Raw genomic sequence first — 13,270 nt, forward strand, 5'->3', positions numbered from 1 at the left:
GCCAGCACCTTCATGTTCTTCACCCTGCACAGGAACAAGCAGGAAGTAAAATATATTCATGGAACTCATGTCTCCTCCAGATGCTCCCTGGAAGCCCACATTACTTGGAACATTCTAGTCTTGATGAGTACTTTTTTGTCTCTCTATATTATCTCCTGCATCTTTCACATTTGTTTTTTTTTTTGTTTTGTTTTGTTTTTTTCTTAAGAAACCCAGTTATGGCTGTTGAAAACTTTGACACCGGTCACTTGGTGCTTCCCAATGGCAAGTCCCTGCATCTTCATCAGCTAATTCTTCAGACTGTCTGAGCCCTGTTTGAATAAAGAATAAAAAGCACCCCTCAAGTCTTTGAAGTATTTTAATTGAATATATTTTCATAGCAATGTTTTATCTATGAATCACTCTCAGAATATAAGTATGCTTATGGAACTATGATATCACAGGATCATGGTAAATAAACACAGTGGGGTTTCTGCTCCAAAATAAGTCATACAATGAGCAGCAATCACAAGTAGCCTGCTCTCATCCTGATGTTTAATTTACTGATATGGTCGTGTCTGCTGTGGGGGGATGGGGAGCTTGGAATGACTTCCAATGTCAAGCAATGAGGCAGTCTGTAACTTATAGACATGTCACAACTCAACTTCAAGTTTTGCTTCATGTATTCCAAAGATGAGTCTTAGAATTTTAGGAAATGTGTGACAACAAATTAGACAATGTTAAGTCTTCCAATCAAGAAATAGAAGCCGCTTTCGGGTCTTGGCTCCAAGATGACCAAAAAAAGAAGAAACAACGGTCAGGCCAAAAAGGGCCACGGCCATGTGCAGCCGATCCGCTGCACGAACTGCACCCGGTGCGTGCCCAAAGACAAGGCCATTAAGAAGTTCGTCATTTGGAACATCGCAGAGGCTGCTGCTGTCAGGGACATATCCAAAGCAAGTGTCTTGGACGCCTATGTGCTTCCCAAGCTCTATGTCAAGCTGCATTACTGCGTGAGCTGTGCTATTCATAGCAAGGTAGTCAGGAATCGATCCCGTGAAGCCCCCAAGGACCGGACACCCCCACCACGATTTAGACCTGCTGGTGCTGCACCACGACCTCCACCAAAGCCCATGTAAAGAGATGGCTTCATAAAGATAGAAGAAAAAACACCTTGGAAAAATAAAATGGGACTTAACTTAAAAAAAAAAAGAAATAGAAGCCATCTGACTTCTGTCTCAGAGACGTGTATAGCATTCTGTTTAGCTGTAGAGTAAATTCAGTTTCAGAGAGTGAAGGGAAGCGAAGAGAGAAATATGTATGGCATTGCAGAAGTGATGACATTCATTTATAAAGTGTTTTGGAAAGAATATAATGTGTCTGAAACACTCCAACCGATATATAGAATAAACTGTAGCACAAAAAAGGAAAACATAGAACTATATGATTAGTAGCACCAAGAAGCAGACAAGTAATTCTATTGTTTTCCAACAGTTTTCTATGAGTAAACCACATCATTCTTAGATAATCCAAAACATTAATTGGAATTCATGAGTTTACCTGTATTTATGGGCATATATGCAGTGCTCACAGAGTCCTGAATAGGGTGCCAATGCTGTGCAAATGCATTAACAGATTTGTTAAATGCCAGGTATATACTGAGAACTGAACCGGCATGTTTTTATGGATTTGTTGTTTGTTTTGGTTTTGGCAAGTGTTACTACGGTCTGGGTGCCTTCAAGGGTCTAAGATCTTGGTATACAGTCAAGCAGGTACTGTTACAGATTCCCAGAATGACTCCATATATGGCAATGCTCACCCCAATCCTTGTGGCAGAACTTCTGCTACTATGACAAACACCTGATAGGGACAACTTAAAGCAGGAAAGATCTGTTTTGACACATAATTTTTGAGATTTCTGTCAATGGTCACCTAGATCCTATGCTTTTAAGTGTTTATCAATAAAACAACCTTAGTACAGTATAAGAGCATTGCAGAAGCCTCATATCCCTTGGCAGACAATAAGCACAAAGGAGGAATGGGAAAGAACAACTACCAAATACCATTCATAGGCATGAGCTAAGAACCATATCATCAAAGAGGCCTATGGAGGTTTGCATAGGTATGGCCCCATAGACTCAAGTATTTTAATGCTTGGCCCATGGGGAGTGGTACTAGTAGTAGGTATAACCTGGCAGCAGTAGGTATAGCTTTGAAGTAGGCTTTTTGGAAGTGTATAACTTTGGCGGCAGGCTTTCAGGTTTCAAATATGATCAAGCCATGCCCAGTGTGATGGTTAACATCCTGTTTTCTGCAGATCAAGATGCAGAACTCTCAGTTTCTCCAGCATGTCTGCTTGCATGCTGCCATGTTTCTTGCCAAAACAATAATGGACTACACCTCTCAAACTGTAGGCCAGGTCCAATTAAAAGTTTTCCTTTATAAAAGTTTCCATGGTCATGGTGCCTTTTCAAAGCAAAAGAAACCCTAACTAAGACAGAAGTTGGTACCAGGGACTGGGGTATTGGCCTGATAGGATTGACCATGTTTTTTTTTTGGCAGCAATATGGATTTTGGGGTTGTGGTTTAGAAAAGGAGTCGAATGTTTTAAGTTGGGCTTAATGGGCCATCCTGTTAGGAACATGGAATAGAATGATGCTGAGGGTGACCTGAATTGTGGGGGCCTGGCTCGGAGGTTTCAGAGAAGAATGCTAGTCTGTGGCTTAGAGACTGGTCTTGTGATATTTTGGTGAAGAATGTGGCTACCTCTTACTCTTGTTTAAAAAGTTGGCTTGAGGATAAAGAAGAATTTTGGATTAATTGCATTGGCAGAGGAAATTTCAAAACAGCCTAACATAGATTCTGTCCCATGGTTATTAGTATTAACTAATTAGATTTGTATTAACTAATTAGATCTGTAATGAAAAGAAGCAACCTGAGCAAGGAAAAATACAAAATGTACAGACTGAGGATAAAATGGGCATCAGGAAGTGAAATGGATTTGCATTGGAGACTGCAAAATGTTGGGGATGCCATTGCTGTGGAGTATGAGTCAAAGAAAGGAAGTGGAACCAGCCCAAGAGAAAGAAGTTAACAGGGAGTGGAACCAGCCCAAGAGAAAGAAGTGTGTGTCAGTCAAAAAGCTAAAAGGAGTTTGTAGCTGGAGAGTTTCTCTCCAGCTCCCACCAAGCTCCAGCAGTCACCCAGCCCACTTATAAAATAAACACACAGACTCTTATGTTATTTAGTTTGGCCTAATGGTTCAGGCTTCTAGCTATCTAGTTCTTACATCTTAAATTAACCCATTTCTATAAATCTATACCTTGCCACATGAATCGTGGCTTACCAGTATCTTACACGTTGGTACTCATGGCGGTGGCTGATAGCGTCTCCTGACTCAGCCTTCCTATTCCCAGAATTCTCTTCTCTGCTTGTCCCGCCTATACTTCCTGCCTGGCTACTAGCCAATCAGCATTTTATTTATGCAGAGCAATATCCACAGCAGGAGTTGGAGATCTAAAGAGCACTTTGACATCAGATATGGAGATAAAGTATGGAGTTTGCCCAGTTTGTTTTGGGTCTTGCTTTGGTCATGAATTTCCTCACTATGATCCTTTCCCTATGTTTTGGAATGGTAATGTATATCCTGTGCCATTGTACGTTGGAAGTATGTGATCTGTTTTTTTTTTTTTTTTTGGTTTTGATTTTATAGGGGATTATAGTTAAAAGATTGCATGAAATTTAAGAGATTTTGAACTTTGGACCTTTAAACATGGTTGAGACTGTGATAGATTATGGGACTTTTGAAGTTGGACTAAACGCATTTTTGCACTATGATATTGCTACAAACTTATGGGGGCCAGGGAGTAGAATGTGGTCTTTTCAATGTAATTGGCCCACATAAGCTCATAGGAAGTGGCACTATTAGGAGGTGTGGCTTTTTGGAGTAGGTATGGCCTTGTTAGAGGAACTGTGTTACTGTGGAGGTGGGCTCTTAGGTCTCATATATGCTCAAGTCATGCCCAGTGTCATGGTTTACTTCCTATTGCCTGTAAGATGTAGCCAACTTCCCAAATTGATAAATTTCAGTAGATGCAAGTTGTTTTTTTTTTCTTTTCTTTTTTTTTTTTTCTCTTGCTGTGAATTCATCATTGCTAAGGATGAGGAATTCCGAGGCCTGGGCTCATTTCCCCAGACCTGTTCTGATGAGGGTGTCTGCTATGTACTTTTAGCTTTGGAGGTCCATGGTCACCTGACCCCAATCTATATAAATTTCCTACTTAAAACTATTCTTTGATTCCTGATTCACTTCTCCTAACCAAATTTACGGGTTGAAACATTCAGAAGTTGTGTATATTAGTTAGGGTTTCTATTGCTATGAGGAGACACCATGATCACAACTCTCATAAAGGAAAACATTTAGTTTGGGTGGCTTGCTTACAGTTCAGATGTTCAGTCCATTATCATCATGGTGGGACATGGCAGAGTGCAGGTAGACATGGTGCTGGGAGTACTATATCTTCTAGGCAAGAGGAAGTGGTCTGAGTGTCACTCTGAGGGAAGCTTGCAGAAAGACCTCAAAGTCTACCACAAGAGTGACACACTTACTCCAAAAAGGCCACACCTACTTCAACAAAGTCATACTTTCTAATAGTGCCACTCTATTTGGGGGCTATTTTGTTTCAAACCAACATAGTGGGTAGAGGCAGCTATCTCCCCTCAGAAGAGCAGAGCACAGAGAACTTTAGGGCAAGAGCAGTAATGGTTGAGGTTGGAGAGAAGAGAGGAAATTAGGTGAAAAAAGAAATGGAAGGAATGAAGAGATGGCTCAATGGTTAAGACTGTTGGCTAATCTTCCAAAGGACCCTAGTTGAACTCCTAGCAACACCAGTTCCAGACAATCTCAATTTGTTTTCTAGCATTTCTGAGCACTGCATGCAGGCACCGCACATAAATAACCCCAGGCAAAACATTCAGACCCCAATGAATTTAAAAGTTTTAAAAGAGAAGATACATCAAATATGATTCTTAAAATATTACAGAACATTTAAGCCTGAATATGTGAGGAGAGACTTTAACCTAATCCCTTGCTACAGCCAGAGGTGAAAACAATTACTTTTATACAATATTGAGTATCAGTAACCACTGTGCATATGCGTAGGAATGACTTTCAAATAGACACTTTCATAACTTGTTTATAATTTAATATAGTATCAACCATAATAACCCTTGTTTCCTAATGCATTTAACTCCTTTTCCTTACAATTAAGACTTTGCTTTGTCCTGCAGGATAAATGTAACCATCAATATCTACCAGTTACAAACCATAAGACTACACAAATGTGAGCTACTTTCAAGAGTATACTAGTACAATAGTGGCACAAATGTTATGGAATTAACTAATTTTGCTTGGATTTAGGGCCTACTCTATGAAGTGGAACCAATACCTGATTCTGCTTAAAGTGGCCAAGAATGTGAAATAACTTATAGGCCTATGGGAAAAACATGTTACTGGTCTAATAAAGGAACACAGCAATAAATTTATTCCTAATGGTACATTCTTATACCCATAAATCAGTGCCTCACTCAGACCATCAAAAAGTGGCTTTGTCTTGCAATAGATGAGAACTACTACATATAACCACAACTATACAATAAGTATAGGAGAGACTCGGGAATACTCAATCTAGACTCTGGAATACTCAGTCCTAAATAGGATGACTTCATCATAGTCCTCCCCTCATGGGTCAGGGATCTATGTGGAAAAGAAGATGGAAAGATTTTAAGATCTAGAAGTAATAGATGACTTAAAAAAAAAATATCTTCCAGAGACAACAGCACCAATGGACATATGAACCCATAAGGGACTGTGACAGCACACATACCTGTACAAGTTCAAGCCAAATGTTCCAACATTGAGAGGGAGAGTGGATGATGGAGTCTCACGTTGGGGTATGTTCCATTCCCAGACTAGCTGATCAAAATGAAATAAACTTAACAGAATTTTTATACATCTTTTTTGTTTGTTTTTCTGTTTGTTTGTTTTTTTGTTTTTTTGGTTTTTTTGGTTTTTCGAGACAGGGTTTCTCTGTGTAGCTTTGCGCCTTTCCTGGGACTCACTTGGTAGTCCAGGCTGGCCTCGAACTCACAGAGATCCGCCTGGCTCTGCCTCCCTAGTGCTGGGATTAAAGGCGTGCGCCGCCGCCGCCGCCGCCGCCGCCGCCGCCGCCGCCGCCGCCGCCGCCACCACCACCACCACCACCACCACCACCACCACCCGGCTTTTTGTACATTTTTATGTCATTTTTTGTTGTTGTTGTTCTGTTATTTTGTTGTTCTATTAGTTTTTTGCCTTGCTTGTTTTGATTTCTATTTCAATGCTTTCATGTAGATTTTTAATGTGATTTTTATTTGTTTCTTTTTGAAAGAGAGAAAATGAACATAAAGTTGGTTGAGTATCAAAGTGGGGAGGATATGGGAGGAATTAAGGGGAGAGAAAACAATCAAAATATATGATTTTTTATCAATAAATAAAACAGAACAGTTGTAAAAGAAAATTATTTTTATTTCATTCACTGATATATCAAAAGCCACAGATAAGTCAGAATAAATAATTGAAAATAAATTGATATAAATATCAATAATTTCTTAAAATAAAAAGTTAGTCACCTAAAATACTAAAACTAATAAAGTAGAAGCAACTTCGCTAAAGCATTTTCTATTGTTTTCAAATAACAGTTTAAAATTAGAAATTAGCACTGTAATAGGTTTTCACTGTTGACTGGAATATTCATAATGAGCACACTATTCACAGTCTGAAGGAGATGAATAAGGAAGACATGGTGTCATATTTATGAACACAGAAACATGTCCACATTCATTATACAAAGGAGTACTGTGTTAACAAGGTTCCATGTGATATGACTTTTTTTTTTTATAAAATATGCAAGTTTCTGAACTGAGCACTGTACGACTGTACAGATGCTTTTAAATTACAGGTTGGTGATGATGTTAGGACCTTTTCTGTTGTTCATGCAGAGATGGCAGAAGCTGGATGCACTGGGGTCACAGCTCATAAGCAAGAAGAAGCTGACTGTGGAGAAACTTCCAGTGAGTAACAGACACACTCAGCAGCGACCAAGTGAGATTAATGAAAAGACTTAAACAGTTGATCAAGATGCAAGAAAATGGGTAACAGCAAACAAATGTACTGACCAGGAAAAGGACAGTTTTTTTGTGGCTTTGAACTCAGGTGGATGTGTAGGAGACCTTGGTCCTGGGAAAATGAGTTGCATTTTCTGCTTATGCTTTGGAGTATGAGCCCACAGCTATTGGCCCAGAGCATAAGCCTGACACACAGAATGTCTAGAAACTATAAACTAGCAAATACAGATTTCCACTTTCTTTCCTTGGAGAACAGGCCCACAGTGATCATAATCTCTCTCTCTTTTTTTTTTTTTTTTGGTTTTCCGAGTCAGGTTTTCTCTGTGTAGCTTTGCGTCTTTCCTGGAACTCACTTGGTAGTCCAGACTGGCATCGAACTCACAGAGATCCACCTGGCTCTGCCTCCCAAGTGCTGGGATTAAAGGCATGTGCCACCACCACCTGGGCATAATCTCTTAAATACATGATGTTAGTGTTGTGTCTTGCAGTTATTTACTCAGGAAAAGCCATACTCAAAGGGAGATGAAGGATTCAGCCCAAGTGCATAAGGTACCACTGTACCTGGGAATTTTGCCTTTAAAAATCTGCCCACATGGAGTCACTATGGTTGACAGCATTGGCCTGGAAGACACTCAGGAAGCTGATACTGCCAACAGACACAACCCTGCCTACTCTGGAGATAAAAGAGGAATTGACCTTCAAAATCTCCTAAGAAGTCTTTCAAAGCAAAAGCTGCCATTGTGTGGGGCACTCCTCCACACAACATAGTAAAGAAGCTCAACACAATCAAGTGTTGAAGAATCACATCTGTGGGCTTTACTCTGAACCCCATGAAGGGAAGAATCAATAATGGCAAGGGGAGACTGATTTTCTGTAACTCCAAAAACAGTCTGTGACAACGTGATCATTCCTTTAGCCACCTCACTGGATACCATGTGTTGGGTCCTGCTATCTGATCCTTCTTGGGAAGGTGAGAGCTGCAATTCATGACCCAAGTCAACAAAACAGCATTCTCCTGTCATTCTTCTCAAGGAAGACTTGGCTGACTGATCTTTCTTTTAAAGTCTCTAAGATGTTCCAATATTTCTAAAAGCACCCATCTTGTAGAAAGCCCTTCTGTGGATGCAGACCATATGGTAAATTTTATTCCGCAGTACCCTAGGCAGACAATATGCTTACCTTGATTATAAAGATGAAGAGACTTGATTGAGTTCAGCACAAAGGATAAAGTGAATGTAAATCCATGCTCTGAATAAAGGAGCAGTAGGGTAACAGAGAGGTCAGGATCTATCATGCTGCTTTAACTGCTAAGTAATTCTAACATCTGGTTATATATCTGCAATGTAAGTCCCTAATATCTTTCTCACTTGTGGCTTTTAAAATTTACTCAAAAATGTCCATTTAGTATGATTTAAAGATTTTTAGGTCAATACCAATGAGGCATGAATGTTTACATACCCTATGGCAGACAGGGACATACTGCTTCAGGAGCCTGCTGGGTGATGAGCCATGTGCACCCAAACAGTGTTGTCTCCTACGACTGCAAAGGAAAACCACACTTGATTTTATAATAAAAACCAAATTACTGGTGTTGGAGATATTATACGATGATAAAGAAAAGAAAATCAAATTAAGAAAAGCGAAAGTTAAAAAAAAACAAGACCAAAAAAAACCCAAAAACAAACAAACAAACAAAACAACAACAAAAACCCCTAGTATCCCAGTATGTGCTTAATAATCTTTTCGTGACTTCAACTTTTTGAAATATATATCAGATCACTATTAAGTTCGTGTAAGATACCAAGAAATTACTACCAGGCACTGAGTACAAACCTGTAATCTCAGCACTTGGGAAGTAGGGGCAAAAAGTCAGCCTCAGATACCACAAAAGTTCAAAGCCAGATGGCACTACATGAGACCCTGTCTCAAGAAAACAAAATTTTACATTTAATATTGTTAATTTTAGATCACACATTAATGTAGTAACAATTCTTGCATGAAGTAAACTGTTATACATTACATATGAGTAGAGGATAGAAAAAATGAGATGTGTGGAATCGAGCTGATCAAGATCTCATCCAGCATGCAGAACTGGAACAGGAGATAATTTCTGTGGCAGATTCCAGGTCTAAATGTGTCTGGATTCTGAATTAGATATCAGGTGCTTGGTTGGAAGTAATGTACTGGATGTAGTCCAGGGATGGTTAAAGAGGGACAGGTAAAAGAGGAACAGGCTCAGTGGTGTAACTTCTGAGCCCTGGAGGAGCTTGCATGTGTTCGTATATTTGGTGTTGGTGGGTTGGGAGTTGGCAACCATATCAGATTGGACAGTTCTCAGTTACCGTCACTGACTTTACATGGGATGGACATATCTGTTCACCTAGAGATATGACCAAGAGTCGTCTTTCAGCAAAGCACAAAACTTAGAATATCATCTGAGACCATCCTGAGTTTTCATGCTTGAACATTAATGGAGACCTGACCCCAACATTGAGAAGTAAATAAATGTTCAAATACTATAGACTAAAGAGTCAAGATGTCCAAAAAAGGGAGAATATTTAAGGAGGCAGAGAACTAAAGGAGGGTCAGTAGGGGTAAAGTGAAGAGGTAACAATATAACAAAGTAAAATGATATATACATATGAAAACGTTGTAACAAGGGTCTACCACTTATTTGACCACCCAATACCCCAAAACCAGTAGCCTTCTTGGACTGGAAACGTAACAAATTATTTTTTCCTGCTAATAGGTTTAGCTTGGAAAATGTAAAATTGTTCTACTTCCCTCTCTTTTAATATATATAATTTTTGTCTTAGTGTTCAATTGCTATGAAGAGACACTAGGATGATGGCAACACTTAGAAAAGAAAAATTTTAACTGGGGTTAGTTTACACTTTCAGAGGTTTAGTCCATGATCATTATGGTGGGAAGCCTGGTGGCATGCAGGCAGACATGATGTTGGAGGTGTAGCAGAATATTCTACATCTGTATCTGCAGGCAGCAGAAAGTAAGAGACACGCCGGGTTTGAGCATTTGAAACCCCAAAGCAAACGCCCAGTGACAAACTTCCTCTGACAAAACCATACCTCCTAATCCCTGTCAAGTAGGGGGACTCTCTAAAGACCAATCAAGCATTTAAATATATGAGATTATGGGGGCCATTTTTTATTAAAACCACCCATTCCACTCCCAAGTCCCCATAGGCTTGCAAATACATCAAAAAATGTATTCAATTCAACTTCAAAAGACCCCATAATCTACAACAGTTTCAACATGGTTTTAAAGTCCAAAGTCTCTTCTGGGGCTCATGGCAATCTCTTCAATGTAACCCCTTGTAAAATCAAAATAAAAAAGCAGATCACATACAATGGCATGGAATATACATTACCATTCCGAAAGGGAGGCAAGGAAGGATAATTCTGGACCAAAGGACTACAAACCAGCAAGGCAAACTCCCAATTCTACATCACCATGTCTGATGTCAAAGCTCTTCAGATATCCAACCCCTTTCAGCTTTGTTGACTACAACACACTTCTCTCTCTTGGGCTGCTCTCCCTTTTAGCATTTTTTTTTTTTTCTTGACAGGTATCCCACATTCTGGTATCTCCATCTTGGGGTCTCCAAAGCAATAAAGGCTTCACATTCCCAGTTTCATGTAAAGCATTTCTGGGCCTCCATGGAGGGATATCACTCACACACATCTGGCCTCAGCAACTTTTCCTAGCTGCAGAGGGAGATGTCACATATCCTTTCCTGTATCCTGGACTCGAAAAGTCAGATCCATATGGTCAAATCTGCCAAGTTCTGCTGCTTGCAGGAGGTGGAATGTGGGCCCCTCACCCAATTACATGTACATCAGCTTTCTTTTTGATCATTTCCTTTATTCCTTAAGCTTTTAATTTCTTTTCACAAGTTGGAAACTTTGCTGGGAAGAGTCATGCACTGAGGTCACTTCATTTATTATATTTAGCATCATTTTTTAAACATTTTATCTCCTTCAACACTAGACTCAGGGTCTACATTATACTTCCTGGTGCTCCTTTTCTCCTCAAACTGTACATTTCCTTACTCAGCTTGTTACTTTTCATTAGAGAACTGCATTGGAGTGCCCACAAATCATGAGACAGAGTCAATAATCTCTGATGATGTCATTAATCCAAACTTCTTCAATTTAGTCTTTGGAAGACTTTTAGGGCAGGGGTAGAAAACAGCCACATTATTTGCCAAAATATCACAAGAACAGACTCTAGGCCACTTACTAATATTCTTCCCCTCTGAAACTTTTGAAGTGAGCTTCCACATTTCAAATCACCCTCAGCACTATCATTTAAGTTCCTACTAGGATGACCCATTAAGACCTACTTTAATATGTCTAGTTCAAGGTCCCCAAATCTTCCATATTCCCCAAAACATTGTGAGGCCTGTAATAGCAATGCCCCAATCCCAGGTACCAGCCGAAGTTCAATCTTTGTAAGAGACACCATGTCCATGACTAATCTTAAAAGCATTTAATAGGAGTTTGTCTCTAGTTTCAGAGGTTTAGTCCATTATCATCATGGCGGGGAAGCATGGCAGCATGCAGGCAGACATGGTGCTGTAGAAGTAGCTGAGTTCTACACTAGGATCTGCAGGCAGCAGGAACAGAGCCATGGGGCTTGGCTTGGGTTTTTGAAACTTCAAAGAGCACCCCTAGTAACACTTCTTCTAGAATGCCACAACTCCTTATCCTTTCAAATTTTGTGGCTCCCTGACCAAGCATTGAAATTTATGAGCCTGGGGAACCCATTGTTTGGTAAACCCAATCATCTGGTTTATAGGCCTATGCTTTGTGGAAGAAACATCCCAAGATGTGGGACTTTTGCTTGGGAATATTACTGAATGCTGTAACTAGAACTTATGGACACTTCTAGTGTGAGCATAGATGTCAGCAATGCTGAGAAAAAATGCAAAGTATGGAAGCATAGCTCTTGAGATTTCATAAGAAAGCAGGACTCTATTACCAACTACGCTAGAGGCCATTTATGTGATATATTGGCAAAGAATCTAGCTGATTTCTGGCCCTTGCCAAGAATTTGCTTGACATTGCATTAAGAAGGAATGGACTGATTTCTATGGGAAATCTTCAAAATAGCACATTATTTTGTGGCATTGTTATCACTGATTACTTGTCAGTCTGCAATGAAAAACAAAAACATTCAACACAGAAAGAAACATTCTGGAGAGCAAAACAGCACAGAGAAGCATAAGACTACAGTCAAGGCCAGTATTGAAAAGATAATTGTTAAAATGATTAGCACTGTATGTAGGAGCTTCAGGCTGTAACAATAAGATGACCTGAGGGCAGAACTCCAAGAGCTAAGGCTCCTTATGAGTGGAGCAACTTTAGGGTTCTTCTGCCCCAACAAACCAAACAGGGAGTATTTTCACCACCTCGTGTATACAGAAGCTGCTGCAGCAACTGACCCAATGAAGGAAAGCTTCATCCCAAGCTGGTGGCAGAACTTAGTAGTGTTTTCCAGTTCCTACTGATTTAGAGCAGAAAGGATGCAACATTGAGGGGAATCTATGAGGGGCTCAGTAAGAAGTTTCCCACAGGCTCATGTATTTGACAACTTGCTTCCCAGTTAGGGATACTATTTATTTGTGAAGGTTGTGGAACCTTACTGGAGAAATACATCACTGGGGGTAGTGCTTTGAGGTTTGATAGCACAACCCAACTTCCTATTCTGCTTCCTGTTCATGAAATGTGACATTTGCTGACTCCTACACCTTCCTTGTCATGATGGATTGTATCTTCTCTGAAAACTGTAAAATAAACTTTCTTCCCTAACTTGTTTTTGTCGAGGTATTTTTTCATAACAGAAATGTAATTAATCATCTCCCTTTAGAAATTCAAATATATTTCTATCCATGCTACTTCATGTAGTTCAATTTCATGTGTACTAAACAGTGCTAAAATTCTGGTTTTTCTTGAAATAATTGACTTCATGATTCTAATAGTACTGTTGTTTTTAAATTTTTATTGATGTGGAAAGTCAACCAGAGTGAGGACTTCACAGTTCATATCAATCAATGGAATTTCTGAAGTATTGCACAACTATGAAGAGAAGCTTCAAGTGTACAGGT

The 13,270-nt window shown here is 39.6% G+C and overlaps 1 protein-coding gene across 1 annotated transcript; it reads left to right on the forward strand.

Moving 5' to 3' along the window:
• Positions 1-755: 755 nt before the first annotated feature.
• On the forward strand, positions 756-1,136 carry LOC131894535 (small ribosomal subunit protein eS26-like). Its single transcript, XM_059244821.1, has one exon. It carries the CDS (start codon positions 771-773, stop codon positions 1,116-1,118), a length of 348 nt encoding a protein of 115 aa, XP_059100804.1. The 5' UTR covers positions 756-770; the 3' UTR covers positions 1,119-1,136.
• The last annotated feature ends 12,134 nt before the right edge of the window (positions 1,137-13,270 follow it).

Source organism: Peromyscus eremicus, chromosome 1 (assembly GCF_949786415.1).
Source record: "Peromyscus eremicus chromosome 1, PerEre_H2_v1, whole genome shotgun sequence".
Taxonomy (NCBI): domain Eukaryota; kingdom Metazoa; phylum Chordata; class Mammalia; order Rodentia; family Cricetidae; genus Peromyscus; species Peromyscus eremicus.